Source organism: Panthera pardus, unplaced genomic scaffold (genome assembly GCF_024362965.1).
Source record: "Panthera pardus isolate Hobbes unplaced genomic scaffold, ASM2436296v1 HiC_scaffold_11, whole genome shotgun sequence".
Lineage (NCBI taxonomy): Eukaryota > Metazoa > Chordata > Mammalia > Carnivora > Felidae > Panthera > Panthera pardus.
The window spans coordinates 65484458-65501685 of NW_026526666.1; the positions used below are offsets into that span (position 1 = coordinate 65484458).

The window sequence follows — 17228 nt, forward strand, 5'->3', positions numbered from 1 at the left end:
AATAATTTATATGCTATAATTTTACAGATCTTCATCTCCAGGCCTGATCTATGGCTCCAAATGCCTTCTGCACTCAATCTCCTGTTATCTCCCTTACACATCTTTACACTAGAGCTGCTCAGAAATTCTCAGTGTCTTCTTAATGCACCTTTATGTTCTCAAGTTTCCCATTTTGTGCATATTTCCCCTTGCCTGAAATGCCCTTCTTCTTTTCTTCCTTTATCCTGTAAATCTCAGCTCAAATGTCTCCCTCACCTTTTCTAGGCAATGTTCCCACAGCACTCTATTCTTATTTCCATTGTAGAATTTATCATATTGTTTTGAAATTTATCATATTTTTTTGAAATTATGTTTAGGTGTCTGCTGCTGGATTGTAAGTTTCTAGGTAGAAAGACTCTCTCACCTTCTGTATCTCCATCATATACAATACAATCCCTATTAATTGCTTACTGAATGAACTACATTATATTGTTTCTAATAATTAAGATACTGAACTAGAGCTGAAAGGACTGCCTAAATCTACTTTCCTAGAAGAGATAATCAGTTTCTCTGTTCCTGTATTGGACAGAGCAACACTGCATGAAGTTCTTCTTCAAAAACAGAAAATTCACAGATTATGAAAATAAAAGAAAGGTAAAGTAAAAAGACCATCCATTCCCAGAGAACAATAGGTCTAGGTCTAGGTCTAGACCCAGGCCCAGAGAAAAAGATTCAGACTGAGGTGAAGTTTAGGTAAATCTATTCAGTCCATGGCAATCCCAGTGACTCTAACCCAACACTGAGATTATCCCAATAATCAATTTTCAGTACAGGACAACTCTAAACCAATGCCAATCTACTTTAGTTCAGGGTTTTCATGGCCACCCTGGAAAAGATCTCCAACCATAGAGCCGGACCAGAGCCTAAATGATTCTGGAAACAAGGAACAGAGTGACTTGCTATTTATCACTCTGCTTAAAAGGCTATGTAACTGATTCAGATACTCTTCCTGGAAGATGCAGCTCCAAGTTATCAGCCACATGCACTAAACTGTACCTTCTAATCCTCCCAAATCCTAATGTACTAAAACAATGTCCAAGTGTATAGAAGTCATTGACAACATTCAATGTGTCTCCTACTTAGTCTTTAAGTGATTACCTATCCTCTTCCCATCTTTGCTGGACCTCCTCTAATTTGGGATTAGGTATCATTTTATTTTCACAAGATCATTTTACTTTATACTTCTCTGCTGTTTCTCTACAAGCAAATGTTTTAACACCAAAGAACTAGAAAAGGGGGGGGGGGAAGCCTTCTAAAATATCTATTAGTAAGAAATATGATACCTCCTTCAGCTGGCAATGATGATGTTTTATAGAGTGTGGTCTCAGAAGGGAGAAATTAAGTGGCAGGCAGGGGAGTATATGGAAAAAAAGAAAAGTGTGTTTAGCCAGTAAGGCAAGGATCTATCAAGGTATTCAAAAACTAAAAGGGCAGGGAGGCAGTAAAGGATACATTAAAGGAAGAAAAACAGGAAGAAGGAAGGTTCTGTCTGGGCTAAGAGTTCCTAAGAACCCTAGCTAGGGCTCCAGTACAGGCCTAGAATTTAGAATTTAGGATTCGTAGAGTTAACTTAATTCCATAGTGCCGCTTATTGAAATTACCTTGAATAGGCTAGAAAGGTCCATGGGATTTTCTGATTATCACATCTACTGAAACCCAACATTACTTTAGATGCATCTAAGCCATGGGATTTCATTATCCCAGAATTTTCAGTATATAATGTTCAGTTGCCTCACTTTCATGGCTACCTAAAGATAATCTTGAATGATGGGTTTAAATCTCATTCAGGTTTGGTCTTTTCCTCCCATTAAAAAAGTATATAGAGCAAGGAAGTTGATAGTTAAAGGATGCTGAAAGTTATATTTTTTTTACTTCTGCAGACTTGCCTTTAGTAACTTACAGCTTGCACTTTTCTCCTCCCTGAGGTGAAAGTGAAGTGCAGTGAAAATAGTCAGAAAGCCAAGAAATTTGTAATCCTGATTACACCACTTACTGCTAGCTTTGTGATCTAGCAAATAACTTAAAAGCCTGGAGCCTCAGATTCCAAAACTGTAAAATACCTACCTTGCATAGTTACTGTAAAATGAATTATAGGAATCACTAAACTAGAATATAAGCTCCAGAGGGGGGGAAAAAATGGTGAATATCCACGTGTGTGCACACACACCTAGTCCAAAGCAGTAATAATTAATATATAGTGGGAGTTCAATAAATATTTTTAAATGAAAAATAAATACTAATGTCCCCACTTCTCACATTAACCCTTCCTCTATAATGATATTTTTTCTTTTATTATTTTCTGAAGATTTCAAAGGATTCTATTTTGTCCTTTTAAGTGGTTTCCTCCCTTTCATTGGCTATTATTAACTATACACCATTCAAAGACAGTAACTTTGGAAGTAATTTCTCTAATACCACCCACCTTCCGTTTCTAATGCTGTAGGTGTAGAAGGGATAGACAGATTCGTGGCAATTCGTGCACTTGCCCATGGGCACTGATCCGCGTTTAACGACAGTGAAGCCCTGAACTCAGCCCTCCCCAGAGTAAAACTTTCAGGACACACCGCACTAGCCATTCTCTTCGTTAACAAGAGGCTCCTGTGTTGGAAGTCCTTGGCTTCAAAAGTTAAGGTGTCGGTTAGGCTCGCCTCTCGCAGAAGAGTGCATCCCATGAAAGAAACACTCAATTTGGGCAGACAGGAGGGATTTCGGCTTCGGGTTGCGGGAGAGCCAGTTACCTTAGGACCTGGCTAAGCTTGTCTGACCGCTGCTCCGAGAAGGCAGAGCTCTCTAATCCCTGGAAGGAAGCTAAGGGGCGCGGCCGTCTACAGGCCCTGGAGGGGCCAATGTCAAGTTCATGACAATGTGGGGAGAACCTCGTGGACTGCGCGACCTGACACTTTAAATCATGGCTACGATCACCCTCACTCATCTATATCTGCGCTGGATCCCACCACAGATTAATACCAGACCCTAAAAAAGGAACGCGGCTCGCCCCTAACCCATAAATCAGACAGCCACTGCCAGCTTATTGGCTGCGCCAGCATCTTCTTCACCCTCATTGGCTATCCTGGACGTAAAACCTTCCCCCACGAGGGAACCCTCTCGTACGGCGGCACCCCCAGTTTAGCAACCTTTACCCGGCTACCAAAAAACCCGTCCCCCCTCAGAGATAGAGACCGCCGAGGCACTCGGAGCTTTGCCCCCCGAGGTCTCACCGTGTAATAGGAGAGCAGCCCTGCATTGTAGTCCAGCACAAACCAACGGTACTGCCAGCCCTTCATCACGTTAGTCCATTTACTCAGCGGCCCTTCCATGATGGACGCCATCTTGGGAGCCGCCAATGACAACAAACGGCCTGACGTCACTCGCCTATAAGGAATTCACCATGCGGGGGCGGGGCCGCCGCGGGAAGGGGAGGGACCAGGCGGGGCCGGGGCGGGGCCAGCTGGTAAACTGCCCACCCACACCCCCAGCTATCAACTTCAAACAAGCTTTTTTGGGGCGCCTATTGTGTGCAGGACTCGGTGCCAGGGATGTGAGAAGTATAAGCCTGAATACCGCTAAGACTGTTTGTTGACATAAATAATTTTATTACCCATTATGATATCTTACACGTCCCAAGGATTTCACATCTGATATTCATTTATACATTAATTTCACAAATCCATTCATTTAAGAAATATTTGCTGTTTTGTGCTAGATACTCTTTTAGGCTTTGAGGATTCAACAGAGACTTCATGAGGGGTAGAGGTGAACAGGCAATAAAGTAAATAGTAAATTATGTAGTATATTAAACACTGGTAAGTGCTATAGAGAAAAATTAAGCAAGGAAAGAGGCAGAGAGTTAGGAGATGCAATTTTAAATTCTCAAATAGAGAAGGCTTAAATGAGAAGGTAACTTTTGAGCAAAGACCTAAAGAATGTGGAGGAAGGCTGGGGGAAGAGCCTTCCCAGGGAAGGAATAACAAGTGCAAACACCACTAGCTTGGCGTGTTGAAGGAACAGCAAGTTCACTGTGAGTGGAACAGTGAGCTAAGAAGAAAGTAGTAGGAGACAAGGTCAGAAAAGTAAGGGTAGATCACTTAGAGCCTATAAAGACAATGAATATATTGTCCTGCTACATTAGGCACTGTTCGGGGTCCTGGGAATGCAACAGTGAAGGAGCCAAACAAGTTCCTTGCTTTCTAAAAGCTTAAAATCAGTGATGAAAAGCAAATATTAACTAAGCAAGTAAACAAGAAAAATATCTAATGCTGATTTAGGGAAAAAAAAAAAAGACATCTTGCAGAGAATTTAAATTGACGTAACAGGAATCCAGTGGGTGGCTCCTTTATATTTGGGGTAGGGGATCCAGACATGCCATTTAAATTGAGTTGTGAAGGTTAAGAGCCAGCCATGAAAATATGAGAGAAAGAACTAAAAAGGGAGCTGAGAAGTAGGGCATTAGCTAGAATTAGTTATGAGGTCAAGGGAGAGGTTTTCTTTGTCTTTTATTTTTTTCATTTTTCTGAACTTACAAAGTATCTTTATTCAGGTACTGTGTTTATGAATCCCTTCTCTTTGCTGATAACACAAACTCTAGGAAAAAGAATATCACTGAGGGAGCTAAACAGAGAACCTATTTGCTAGCTAAACAAAATTGGGTGCAAATCTAGACTAAATTAATCATGCTTGATCTCTTTGTTATCTTTTTTCCCATTTTATTGAGATGTAACTGATATAACATTGTGTAAGCTTAAGGTGTACAACATAATTATTTACATATATATACATGATTATATACATAACTATTATATATATCTTGAAATGATTACTATACTATGTTTAGTTAATATCTGTCACTTCACCACACAATTTTTTTCTTGTGATGCAAACTTTTAAGATCTATTCTCTTAGTAACTTTCAAATAACTATAGTCACCATGCTGTACATTACATCCACAGAACTTATTTATCCTATAACTGGAAGTTTTAACATTTGATTGCCTTTTAATTTGACATAGTCTCACTTGTTTGTTTTTGCTTTTGTTGCTTATGATGTAGGTATCATATACAAAAATCATTACCAAGACCAATGTCAAGAAATTTTCTTCTAGGAGTTTTATGGTTTCAGGTCTTACAATTAAGTCTTTAATTAATTTTGGGTTAATTTTTGTGAGGGGTCTAATTTCATTATTTTGCATGTGAATATCCAATTTTCCCAACACCATTTATTGAAGAGACTATCTTTTCTCCAGTGAGTATTCTAGGCTCCTCTGTCAAATATTAGTTGACTGTACAACATGGGTGGACCTAAAGGGTATAATTCTTAGTGAAATAAGTCAGTTAGGGAAACACAAATACCATATGATTTCACTCATATGTGGAATTTAAGAAATAAAACAAACAAAGAAAAAAAGAGATGACAACAACAACAAACTGGTGGTAGCTAGAGGGGAGATGGGTGGAAGGACAGGTGAAATAGATAAAGGGGATTAAGAATACACTTATTTTGATAAGCACTGAGAAATGTATAGAACTGTTGAATCATTATATTGTATATCTGAAACTAATATAACACTCTGTTAATTATGCTCAATAAAAAATAAAATAAAGGGGCAACTCCAATGGGCATTCTCCAGATTAAAAAATGCATGTGTGTTAGTTGACTATATATGTACATGCATTGGGTTATTTCTGAGCTTTCGATTCTGTTTCTTTGGTCTATATATCTGTTTTTATGCCAGTATCATAATGTTTTGATTACCATAGCTTTGTAATATAGTTTGAAATTAAGAAATGTGATATCTCCAGCTTTGTTCTTCTTTCTCAAGATTGCTTTGGCTATTCAGGGTCTTTTGTAGTTCCAAACAAATTTTAAGATTTTTTTCTATCTGTAGAAAATGCCATTGGAATCTTGACAGGGATTGCATTGAATCCACAGTTTATTTTGGATAGTATGAACATTTTAACAACATTAATTCTTCCAATCCATGAACACAAGACATCTTTCCATTTATTTGTGTATTCTTCAATTTCTTACATTAATGTCTTATAGTTTTCAGTGTATGATCTTTCACCTCCTTGGTTAGATTTATTCTTAAGTATTTTATTGCTTTTGGTGCTATTGTAAGTGGGATTGTCTTCTTTATTTCCTTTTCAAATAATTCAGTGTTAGCATGTAGAAATGGTACTGATTTTTGTATGTTGATTTTGTATCCTGCAACTTTACTGAATTCATGGATTAGATCTCAGATTTCTTAGTGAAATCTTTAGAATTTTCTATATGTAAACTCATGTGATCTGCAAACAGAAACAATTTGACTTCTTCCTTTCTAATCTGGATACATTTTATTTCTTTTTCTTACCTGGTTGCTCTGTCTAAATAAGGTGAATAGGAGTGGTGAGAATGGGTACTCTTGTTTTGTTCCTGATCTTAGAGTGAAAGCTTTCAACCTTTCCCCAATGAAATATGGATTTGTTATATATGGCCTTTATTCTGTTGAGGTACACTCCTTCTATATCCAATTTGTTGAGGGTTTCTATCTTGAATGAATGTTGAACTTTGTCAGATGCTTTTTCTGTACCTATTGAGATGACCATATAATTTTTATCTTTCACTCTATTAATGTGATGGGTCACATTTTTTGATTTGTATATGTTGAACCATCTTTGCATCCCAGAGGTGAATCTCACTTGATTGTGGCATATGGTTCTTTTAATGTGCTGTTGAATTTGATTTGCTAGCATTTTGTTGAAAATTCTTACAACTATATTAATGAGGAATATTGGCCTGTAGTTTTCTTGCAACATCCTTGTCTGTATCAGGACAATGCTGGCCTCATAAAATTAGTTTGGAAGGTGCCTTCTTCTTCAATTTTTTGGAAGAGTTTGAGAAGATTGGAATCAATTCTTCCTAGAATGTTGGGTGAAACTCACCAGTGAAACCAGGAGCAGGGATACTTCATCCATAATAACGAGAGAGAACAGAGACTATGAATTCAAATACTATGGTTTGATAGTTTGATGGTAGAGAGGTGAATGAGTTTTTATCTGCTTTTAGTTACGAAAAGGCTCAAAACAGTGGTTAAGAATGTACAATCTGGTGCCACAGTACCTGAATTTGAGTCCTCAGACCCATCACCTAGTAGCCATATGGCCTTAGGCAAGTTTTCTAACTTCTCTGTGCTTCAGTTTCTCCATCTTTAATATGTGAAAAATAATAGTAGGTTGTTTGGGGGATTAAATGAGCTCATAAATGGAAAGAGCTTAAAACAATACCTGGTAAAGGGGCACCTGGGTGGCTCAGTTGGTTAAGCATCCGATTTTGGCTCAGGTCATGATCTCATGGTTTGTGGGTTCAAGCCCTGCATCGGGCTCTCTGCTGACAGCTCAGAGCCTGGACCCTGCTTCAGATTCTGTGTCTTCCTCTCTCTTTGCCCCTCCCCTGCTCATGCTCTCTCTGTCTGTCTCTCTCTCTCTCAAAAATAAATAAACTTAAAAAAAGGAAATATTTATTTAAAAAAAATACCTGGTAGATACTAAGCACTCAATGAATACTACTTCTTAGAATTTTTTCCAAAGAAACATGGCACAAAAGTGGAGGGAAAAGTTTGAAAGAGTCATTTTAGAGAATAAGAAAGCGATAAAAGTGGAATAGGATTGCTTGGGCAGTATTGCATGCCCATTTAGGGTTCATGGTCACAAATTTAAAATGAAACCAGTCAACAGACCAGATACTGGCTTTTCTTCAGCAATATCAGGATGTTCAGGAGTAAGCTCAGAGTGTATAGAGAACTAGATTAACCAAGCAAGCTGGATAAAGGGAGAGAAGGACAATTAAGTTCACAATGATACCCAAAGGTGTGATTATAATTTTGGACTATGAAACCCAGTTTGGGTAAGAAAGGAAGTGAGAACAAGAGGGGAAAGAATAATGGCTTGCGAATCTTATTAAGGTGAAGGAAGAGCTGGAGTGGGAGTATATGACCTTGAAGGGTAAGAAGTGGTCATGAAAACTTCAGGTGGACACCTGAAGTCAAGATTTTGGAAGGAAAACAGTCACTGATGAGGGCAAAGACTGAGGTATGAAGACAGGCATGGACAATTAAGGTCAGGGAGAGGAGCACATTGTGGATGTGGAAGTCCAGGAATGGAGAAGCAAAAGAGTTGTAAAGTGCTGTCCAAGGATATGTTGAGGTCATCCAGAATAATGACAGGACAGGTGTAAAAGAAGAAAGCTAGGAGCTTAAATCACCACCGAATTGGGGCTAATGCCCAGGGGGTAGGTAGATGACAACAAGAAAGCAGAAAAGCAGGTGGTAAAGTGGAATGGAAAGGACTTAAAGAAGCTAAGGTTTATGAAGGAGAAGGGGTAGTTCCCCCCCCCTTTAGTTTAGAGGCAGCAAAGAGGAGCATTTAGTCTTTAAAACACCCTATGGGATAGGTAGTAATACCCCTTCAGATGATGAGAAAATTGAATTTTCAATTTTCAATTTTCAAATTTTCTATTTGGGCAGTTATGCCCAAGTTCACAGAGTTACTAAATAACAGTGCTATCATTCAGCACAGAATTATTAAGACCTTTCTATGTGCCAGGCTTTTGGGCTAGTCACTGATATTATTCAGGAAAGTGAGTTCCCTCCCCTAAATATGAGAAAGTCTGATGCAAAAGAACAACATATAAACAGACAGTGACAGGACAGTATGATAAGTACTTTAGACTTATTTCCCCCCCCCTTTTAATTTTTATTTTAAAGAAAGAGAGAGCATGAGTTGGGGAGAGGGGCAGAGGGAGAGAGAAAGAGAATCTGAAGCATGCTCCACACTTAGCATGGAACCCGACAGGGGGCTCGATCCTATAGCTGCAGGATCATGACCTCAGCTGAAATCTAGAGTTGGACGCTCAACCTAGTGAGCCACCCAGGCACCCCTATGCTTCTCCCCCTAATCCAATGTTCTCTCTACTGAATTCACTCTCAAGACTCCTGGACAAATAAACAATTATATATCATGGAAAATGCTGGGAGAGATACATGTTTATTGTTTTCTCTCTCACTTCAAATGTAATCTCCATGACAATAGAGATTTTATCTGTCTTGCTTTCAACTGTATACCCAGAAACGAAAGCAGTACCTGACATATGGTTGGGGCTTCATAAATGTTAATTGAAAGAATACTCTGTCCTCCCTTGCTTCTCATCTAGTTCAATTCAGCAATTCAATGTATTAAAATTGTATGAAGTGAAAGACACTGGTTTATGCATAGATACGTGGATGTAGTCCCTCGACTCAAAAAGTTTCCAGTCTAGTGGGAAGGATGGGCCACACACAAAAGTCAAATAAAACTCATCAAAGAGGTACAAAGAAAATGCAATTGGAAGTCATAGAAAGGAGAAACTTGGTCAAAACGAAGGTGCTTATTAGGAAAAGGCTATTTTCATAATTATTGAAAGCATATCACCTGTTTCCTACATTCAAGAGTCTGTTTGACCTACCTGGTATTTGAGTTCTTCATACTATTCCATTGCAAGCCACAATTTGTCTTTTCAAAGGAAATCTGTGGATCTCAATATACGTGAGGAATATTTTCTTTATCCTTATTTACATGACTTTTCATTACTTTTCCAGAAGAGATGGCAAAATGGAATAGGAAGAACTTGACCCTAGAATTAAAGAGCTAAACATGAGGTATCCTAGCTCTGCCATTTTGGCTGTGCTTGGGTAAGCCTTTGTAAGACTTACATTTATCTTCATAGTCATGAAAGTAACATGTCTATCTAATTTAAGGAGCAAATGAGAACATATATGAAGGGGACAGCCGCCAATAAAAGTTACCTTCTTTCCTTTTCTTAGGATAGCCTCTTTCCTGTAGATTACAATTCAACAAAATTTGTTGAGAACATAGCAAGTGTTTGACACCTTCAAGAAAGCTAAAGATGAAGAGATATACTTTCTATCCAGTAGCTAACCTGGGGCATGAAACCTCTGTGCAACTGAGTGTAATATAAAGCCATTTTCTTTTTGGAAATTCTGCCACTATTGAGTGTCTACCATGTGCCAGAGACTGTGCAAGGAGTTTCATAAACCTTCTTATGTTTATTTTTTTTAAGATTTTATTTTTTAGGTAATCTATACATCCCATGTGAGGCTTGAACTCACAACCCTAAGATCAAGTGTCTCATGCTCCACCAACTAAGCCATCCAGGGGCCCCAACCTTCTCACATTTAATCATCGCAATAACCCCATCAGTGTATTAGCCTCCACATTTTGCAAATAAAGAATGTGAGATTCAAAGAGATTGGCCAACTTGCCCAATATTAATAGTATCAATTGGTGAGTATCTGAGTTCAAGTAAACACACGTCTGTGTTTTTATTATGCTACATGTCCCCCCCAAAACACACTACACACTTCTCATAGAAACCTCATATTCTAGAAACATTATTTAGCAGAAAGCCTCATGTTGCTGATATTTTTTGAGATAAAGTGCTGGGATCTTGAAACATCATGATTCAGACTGAGTAAAAAGATTTACATAGTGTTAATAACTCCTTCTTTATTAGCTTCTTAAGAGCAGCAACCAGGTCTTATTTATCTTTGTAGCCCTAGAAATTAGCCCAGTATACAGAAGTGTTTAACAATTACTGTTTGATTTGAATTACATGCTGTATTGAAACCGACCTAAGTTCCAGGACTATGCTAAGAATCATCACCTACGTTTTCTCCTTTAATCGCACCACAATCCTTTAAGATAATTACACCCATCTTACAGATGAGAACACTGGGACACAGAGATATTGAGTAGCTTGTCCAAGGAAGCACAATTAGTGAAAGAGCAGAACCAGAATTAGAATCTAGGTCTTTTCACTCCAGATCCATTCCACCCCAGCTGCAAGCTATATTTGCATTGTCTATGTGTAAATAAATGTCTTAGACATAACACAGGCAACACCATCAACTACTAAATCAGTTTTAACCAGAAATCGACAGGCTTTACTTCAAATGTCAGAACACAGGTCCTCAGGAAAAGCCAGGAGCAAGGACAATTCTTGACTCCTAAAACCATGTCCAATTGCATAGCACTTCGTCTATACTCTACATGAACTGTTCAACTACATGCTTTAGATTATCATCTAAAGTTAAACTTGGCAGAAATACACCAGCTCTCATTCCGACATTCCTCAGTGACAGACCTCTTGTGAAATGAGGTAGCAGCTGAAGCAGAGCAGAAAATGAGGATTAGATTCAGAATCAGAAGCTAGAGATGATATTAACCATCAAACATCAAGGGCAGACACTGGGACTGCCCAGTGTTCATCAAGGGCAGACACTGGGACTAATCCATCCTGCCACTTAGAATATCAATAAATGTTACACTAAAGTGATTTTTTAAAAGATCACTCACAGCAAAATTGAGAACAAATTGGAGAGGGGCAAGACCAGAGGCAGGAAGACAAACTGATATATACAAAGCCAAGCAAGCAGTAGAAAGAGTCTAAACTTGGAAGATAGCAGGGATGGAGAGTGGGAAAGTTACTATGTTGCATATTTATTAAGAAATATTCTGGAGATGAGATCTTAAAACTCACTAAACAATGGGATTAAATGAGGAGAGAATAAGAGGAGTAAGAGACAATACCAAGATTTTTAACTTGTGTATAACTGAATGATTACTTAAGTGATCAAGTTTGGTTTTTATGCGTATTTTTTAAGGAAGAACAAAAATGGCTATGTTTCTCAATATGAAGCTTCCTTCCTTTACACAGCTGTTTAGAAATGTGATTTTTTTTAGTTTCTTTTTTTTTTTTTTTTTAATTTGAGAGAGAGAGCACGTGAGCTGGGGAAAGGAGCAGAAAGAAAGAGCCCAAGAGGGGCTCAATTCCACAACCATGAGATCACGACCTGAGCTGAAATCAAGAGTCAGATGCCCAATGAACTGAGCTACCTAGGCACCCCATTTTTTAAAATTTTCTTGTAAAGATGATTTCCAAATTTTCCACAGCCAAGATTGTAGTTACAAATTGCTTCATAACGGATTCTGTTGTTGCTGGTTTGCTGCCTTCTCAAACTTCCAACCAACAGCTTTTTGTTGTTGCTGTTATTGTTGTCATGTTTCTTAATTGACAATTGTTGGGAATCAAATGATACAACATTTACAAAATGCTGCCTTCTTAAGGGAAAACACAGAAACCTATCAAAACTTGACTGTCCTTTGCAGAGTATAGAGGAAACAGAAGATCAAGCATAAATATGGAAAAAGCAAAATAAGACATAGCTTCTTTTGTCCACAAACAAGTCCTAGCTCTTTCCCACTCTTTCTTCTAGCAAGAGAGTAAGAAAGTGAAATGTCAAGTTTAGAAAAATGTGGCTATGATTTTGAGACAAAGAGAGTTGGGGAAGGAAAAGAAAATATTTTACATCTAGACTATGTAAGTGTTCTAAGGAGAGAACAGAGGAATGTACTCATCTTTTGCCCTGCCCACCTAATGTCCCTTGGATAGCCACATCCCAGTAACCTTTGGCTTTAAACATTTCCCTCTTTAAACATTTCCCTCTTTAAACATCCTCCCTCTTTCAGGTGGAATTGACCCCTCATTCCCTTGTATTCCACCTATACTCTGAACAAACTTCTGGCAGAAACAAACTTCTAGCAGAAATTCTGGAACACCTTATTGTATTTACTGATTCACAGAGTCTGAGTGCTTCCTTAACAGTGGGTTCTTTGAGGACTCAATTGTATGTGCATCCTCAGACTTAGCCCAGTGCCTGATATGGACAGTAGCAGAACAGTGGATGCAATTTAGCAGCAGTAGGCAATCTAGATGAAAGGTGAAGGGAAGTGGGTTTGCTGGGAACACAATTTTTACTTTTATTTTATACTTATTTGGATTGGACTAAAGGAGCTAATAGAGATTAAGGAACTAAATCTCCTGAGCCACCCTCCTCAATAGATGGTAGTCAAAAAGTAGCTTCTCTGGACTATAATTTTCTTGAGGTCAGTGACTTACTCACCTCTATATCCCCAATGTTAGAATACTGCCTGAGTCATAGCAGCCCACACTGAATATTTATGAAACTGAACTGAACTGAGCTCTTGCCAGTCCCTCTTTCTGGATTGTCCTTTCCTTCTTTCTCTGCTTTGGGAACTTTTTACTGATCATTCAGGTCCCAATTCAAATATCAATTTGTCTTTGAGGCCTTCTTTGGACACCCAGTCTATGCCAACAGCCAGATAGAATTGATCTTACCCTTTACTATGTCCCACAGCAGATTACGCACTCCTCTAATAAAGATAGCAATATACTTTACAGTGTCCTGAATGAGTTCATCCACAATGTATTGTGACAGTATAGTAAACATTGTCAGGATATGTTTTAGAACAACTCTGCTATGACCAGGATGGATGCCATGCTGGAGTTAAGAAGACCACAGTCTATAAAATGAGTCTAGAGCAGAGAGCATAAAGACTAGATTAAAACAGGAACAAAAGAGATGAAAAGGAAGACAATGGAAAGGAGAAATGTTAAGGGATTAGGAAAAGGGAGGAATCAGGTGGACTCCAAATTTCTAGTTTGTGAACTCTAGAAAAGGTGTGAATTTGGGGAAACACTAATAAATGTCGGACATGTTGAATTTGAAGTATGTGGCACATCCAGATGGAAATAGATGTTCAGCAAGGCAAGATGATATACTAATTTGGAGCTTAGGAAAGAAACCTGAACTAGAATTATAAATTTGATAGTTTCAATCCATAGTTTGTAACTGAAGGCATGGGAAGTATTGAAATCACCTAGGGAATGTGGACAGAGTATATGGATCAGGATGGAACCCTGGAGGACAGCAACATTTAAAGAAGGAGAGGAAAAACAAAAACAAAAACAAAAAAACCCAAAACAGAACCCAAGAAAAAAGACTGACAATGAACAATTAGAATAAAGAAAAATGAGAAAACTTGGGGAAGCCAAGGCTGAAGGAAAATATTTCAAGGTCATATGCAGGAAATTAAGAGGCCTCCTTCTCAGTGGGCTCTTTCTGTATGAATTAGAAGGTCATTGGTAGATAATTAGAGGGGAATTATTGGGGGGAGGGGCATTGAGAGACAAGGAATGGACTAGATAGTGAACTTTAAAAGAGGATGAAGTATGAAAGGCAGGTGGGAGGGGCCTTGTGAAATGAAAAAGGATTTCCAGGTAGCAACAGGGGCCTAGCTGAGTTTAAGGATACAAACTTTTAGCAGCACTGGCTTGTTTGTTTGTTTGTTTGTTTTTCTCAGCAATTCTTAGCAACCTGACTCTAGGCACAGAAGAGGTACATAACTGGACATATCCAAGTTAAGGGGAATTAGAGGGTAGTTGTGGCAAAAAGGCTAGAAAGAAAGGAGTTGAGAGTATTGGTTGAGGTGAGAGATCATAGGATTTAGGCTGACTATAGCCAAAAAGGAGGATAGATAAGGAGAAAGGAGTCAAGAGACTGGATAGGATCTCCTTGTGAGGTTCCAAGTTTTAGTAGGATTAAGAAAGCTCGGAGGAAAAGAAGGTTGTAATCAGACAGAGGAGTTTCAGATTTCACTAGTAGAATGGTTTCAGGTAATGGAAGGTTGAGGAAATAGCCATAGGAGTGGAGAACTGAAGTGTGTTGGGAGGTATAGATTACAGGAGCTCCAGAAGTCAAGGAATTGTGAGGCCACTATACTGCAGAATTCATTCTCATGGAGGTTGAAATTACCCATTTGATGGCAGGGGTTGGAGTTGAGAATAAAGCTGTAGACAAGTGCTGCAAACTTAATAAAGGAAGTTGCTAACTGACAATGACAAAAGGATTCCTCTGTGATTGCCAAATTTTCCCAGTGGCCTGAGCAGAAGACTAAAGAAGGTTGAGTTTTGTAAATTATTTGAGTTTTATAAATTACTTGTGGCTATCAGTTATTTATGGTAACCCTTCGCATGACTAGCATAGATATTCTCCAGTTGCCACAGCAAAATAACATCAAGAACTTCTGGAAATTTATCAATAAGGAAGTAATATGAGATTTATATGCTAGGATGTTGTTTGTAATAATGAAACCCTAGAAACAACTTAAATGTATAACAATAGGGAAAAGGTTAAATAAGCCATAATAGATCTATCTGATGGGCTAAGGTATAGCTATTAAAAGTTGTTTAAGATATATGACAAATGAAAAAAGTTATGATATAAAATTATATATGTATGTATATCAATAGGTATAAAACAGTTCGAAATTATATGTATGATATGATTATGATTCTAATTTTATAAAAATGTTCATATCTTCCTGGAAGACTCTAAGGATAAATAGAAAAACATTTGAAGTCAGTTTATAGTATTGTGATTGACTTTATTTTTCTCTTTATCCTTCTTTTGTATTCTCTAGATTTTCTACAAGTAACAGACACTTGTATTTATAATGAGGAAAAAAATGCCATTTTATGAAGGAATTTTTAAAATAATATAAAAAATACCACCAGGTAATTATGTCAGCTCTGAATTTGTCCAGTATTTGCCATTTTTAGTCATATAAAATGCCAGCCTTCTTAAAGAGCTGGAACAAGCTAACATCATAATTCAAACAGTGATATCCTGTCAGATCCCAATAAGCCTCTGTGCCAATCAGGAGGCCTGCAGAATTCCTATGCCCTCTCCCTCATTCTATATCCATCTAAGACTCTATGTGGGCTGATACTACAACGTGTCACCTTTGCAAACTTAGAGACAGATCACTGCAGCCATGAATTTGGTGTGTATTCATTCACTCCTGTTTTCAGAAAAGCAGACTTTACTGAGCAGTGGTTCTGTGTCAAGCCCTGTACCAGACACCGAGGGTAGAGATTAGTCGTGCGTGGTTCCTGTCCTCATGGGGCTCAGCGTCTGTGGGAAAACACAATGTGTTGCTGCACAAGATGATCTCTGCTAAACCAGTGGTGAGCAAGGCTGTTAGGGGGGCAAAGAGGGGGCACCTAATGACAGCCAGCCTGGTATCTGTCAGCCAGCCTAGTGACAGGGTGGAGTTTATCAGTGTGCTAAGGAAATAAGTAGCCTTTCCTTCTTCATGGCCGCTGCTACCATCTTAGCTCAAGCCTGCACCATTTCCGGCTTGGATCGCAACAGTACCTTAGAGTTATCAACCCGCTATCAGCCTCTTCAACTTGGCTTCCATACTGACTGTAAGAGCCATTTATATTTCAAAAAAGAAAAAAAAAGACAAAATTTGACTCCTTACCTTCCAATTTTACTTTTGTGTCACTCCTCTCTCCACATCCAAATATGACACTAGTTTCCTAAATTCGTCTTATTGATGATTTATGTTTCATTTTCGCTATTTCTGCCCACTCTAGGTTGAATGTGTTTTCTGCTCTGTTTCTGTAGAAACATCTTTTAGGGTTCTGCTAAGGGATTTGTTATATCTTTTATGAAGATATAACAAATTCTTGATTTCTCTCCCAACTAGTTAAAAATCACCATTCTCTCACTTGCATGGCTACTATAGCATTTGTAACACTTTTTTTGCACTTACTGGTTTACACATCTATCTCTTTCATTGGATTATAAATTCTTTAAAGACAAGAGAATAATCTTATTCATCTCAGTATCCCAAGTACCTAGCTCAGAAACTGGCAAACATTTTCTGTAAAGTGCCAGATAGTTAATGTTTTCGTTTTTGCAGGCCAGACATTCTGTATCACAACTACTTCATCCCCTTTGTAGAGCAAAAGCATAAGTGAATGGACATGGATATGCTCCAACAAAACTTTATTTACAGTGGCACCTGGGTGGCTCAGTCGGTTGAACATCCGACTTCAGCTCAGGTCATGATCTCACAGTTTGTGAGCTGGAGCCCCACATTGGTCTCTGTGCTGACAGGTTTGTGAATTCGAGCCCCGCGTAGGGCTCTGTGCTGACAGCTCAGAGCCTGGAGCCTGTTTCAGGTTCTCCTGTGTCTCCCCCTCTCTCTATGCCCTTCCCCTGTTCTCACTCTGTCTCAATCTCAATCAAAAATAAATAAACATTTAAAAAAAAAACTTTATTGAGGGTTGATGGGGGGTGGGAGGGAGGGGAGGGTGGGAAAAAATAAAAATAAAAAAAAATAAAAAATAAAAAAAACTTTATTTACAAAAACAAGCAGCAGGCCAGATTTGCCTTCCATCCATAGCATGTCCATCCCTGACCTAGTGTATAATGAACTTACAAT

General features: G+C 38.5%; 1 protein-coding gene across 8 annotated transcripts in view; it reads right to left on the reverse strand.

Moving 5' to 3' along the window:
• The window catches only part of OSBPL9 (oxysterol binding protein like 9), a 191981-nt gene extending 188585 nt beyond the window's left edge, over nt 1–3396 (reverse strand). For 4 of the 8 annotated variants that reach the window (XM_053895417.1, XM_053895413.1, XM_053895415.1 and 1 more), the window contains exon 1: nt 3258–3394. In XM_053895417.1, the coding sequence (XP_053751392.1) occupies nt 3258–3368 (111 nt within the window). In that variant the 5' untranslated portion in view covers nt 3369–3394. Of the gene's footprint in view, nt 1–3257 lie in introns of all 8 variants that reach the window. The other 4 variants (XM_053895439.1, XM_053895436.1, XM_053895430.1 and 1 more) reach the window with 2 other exon arrangements.
• Nucleotides 3397–17228: the final 13832 nt, after the last annotated feature.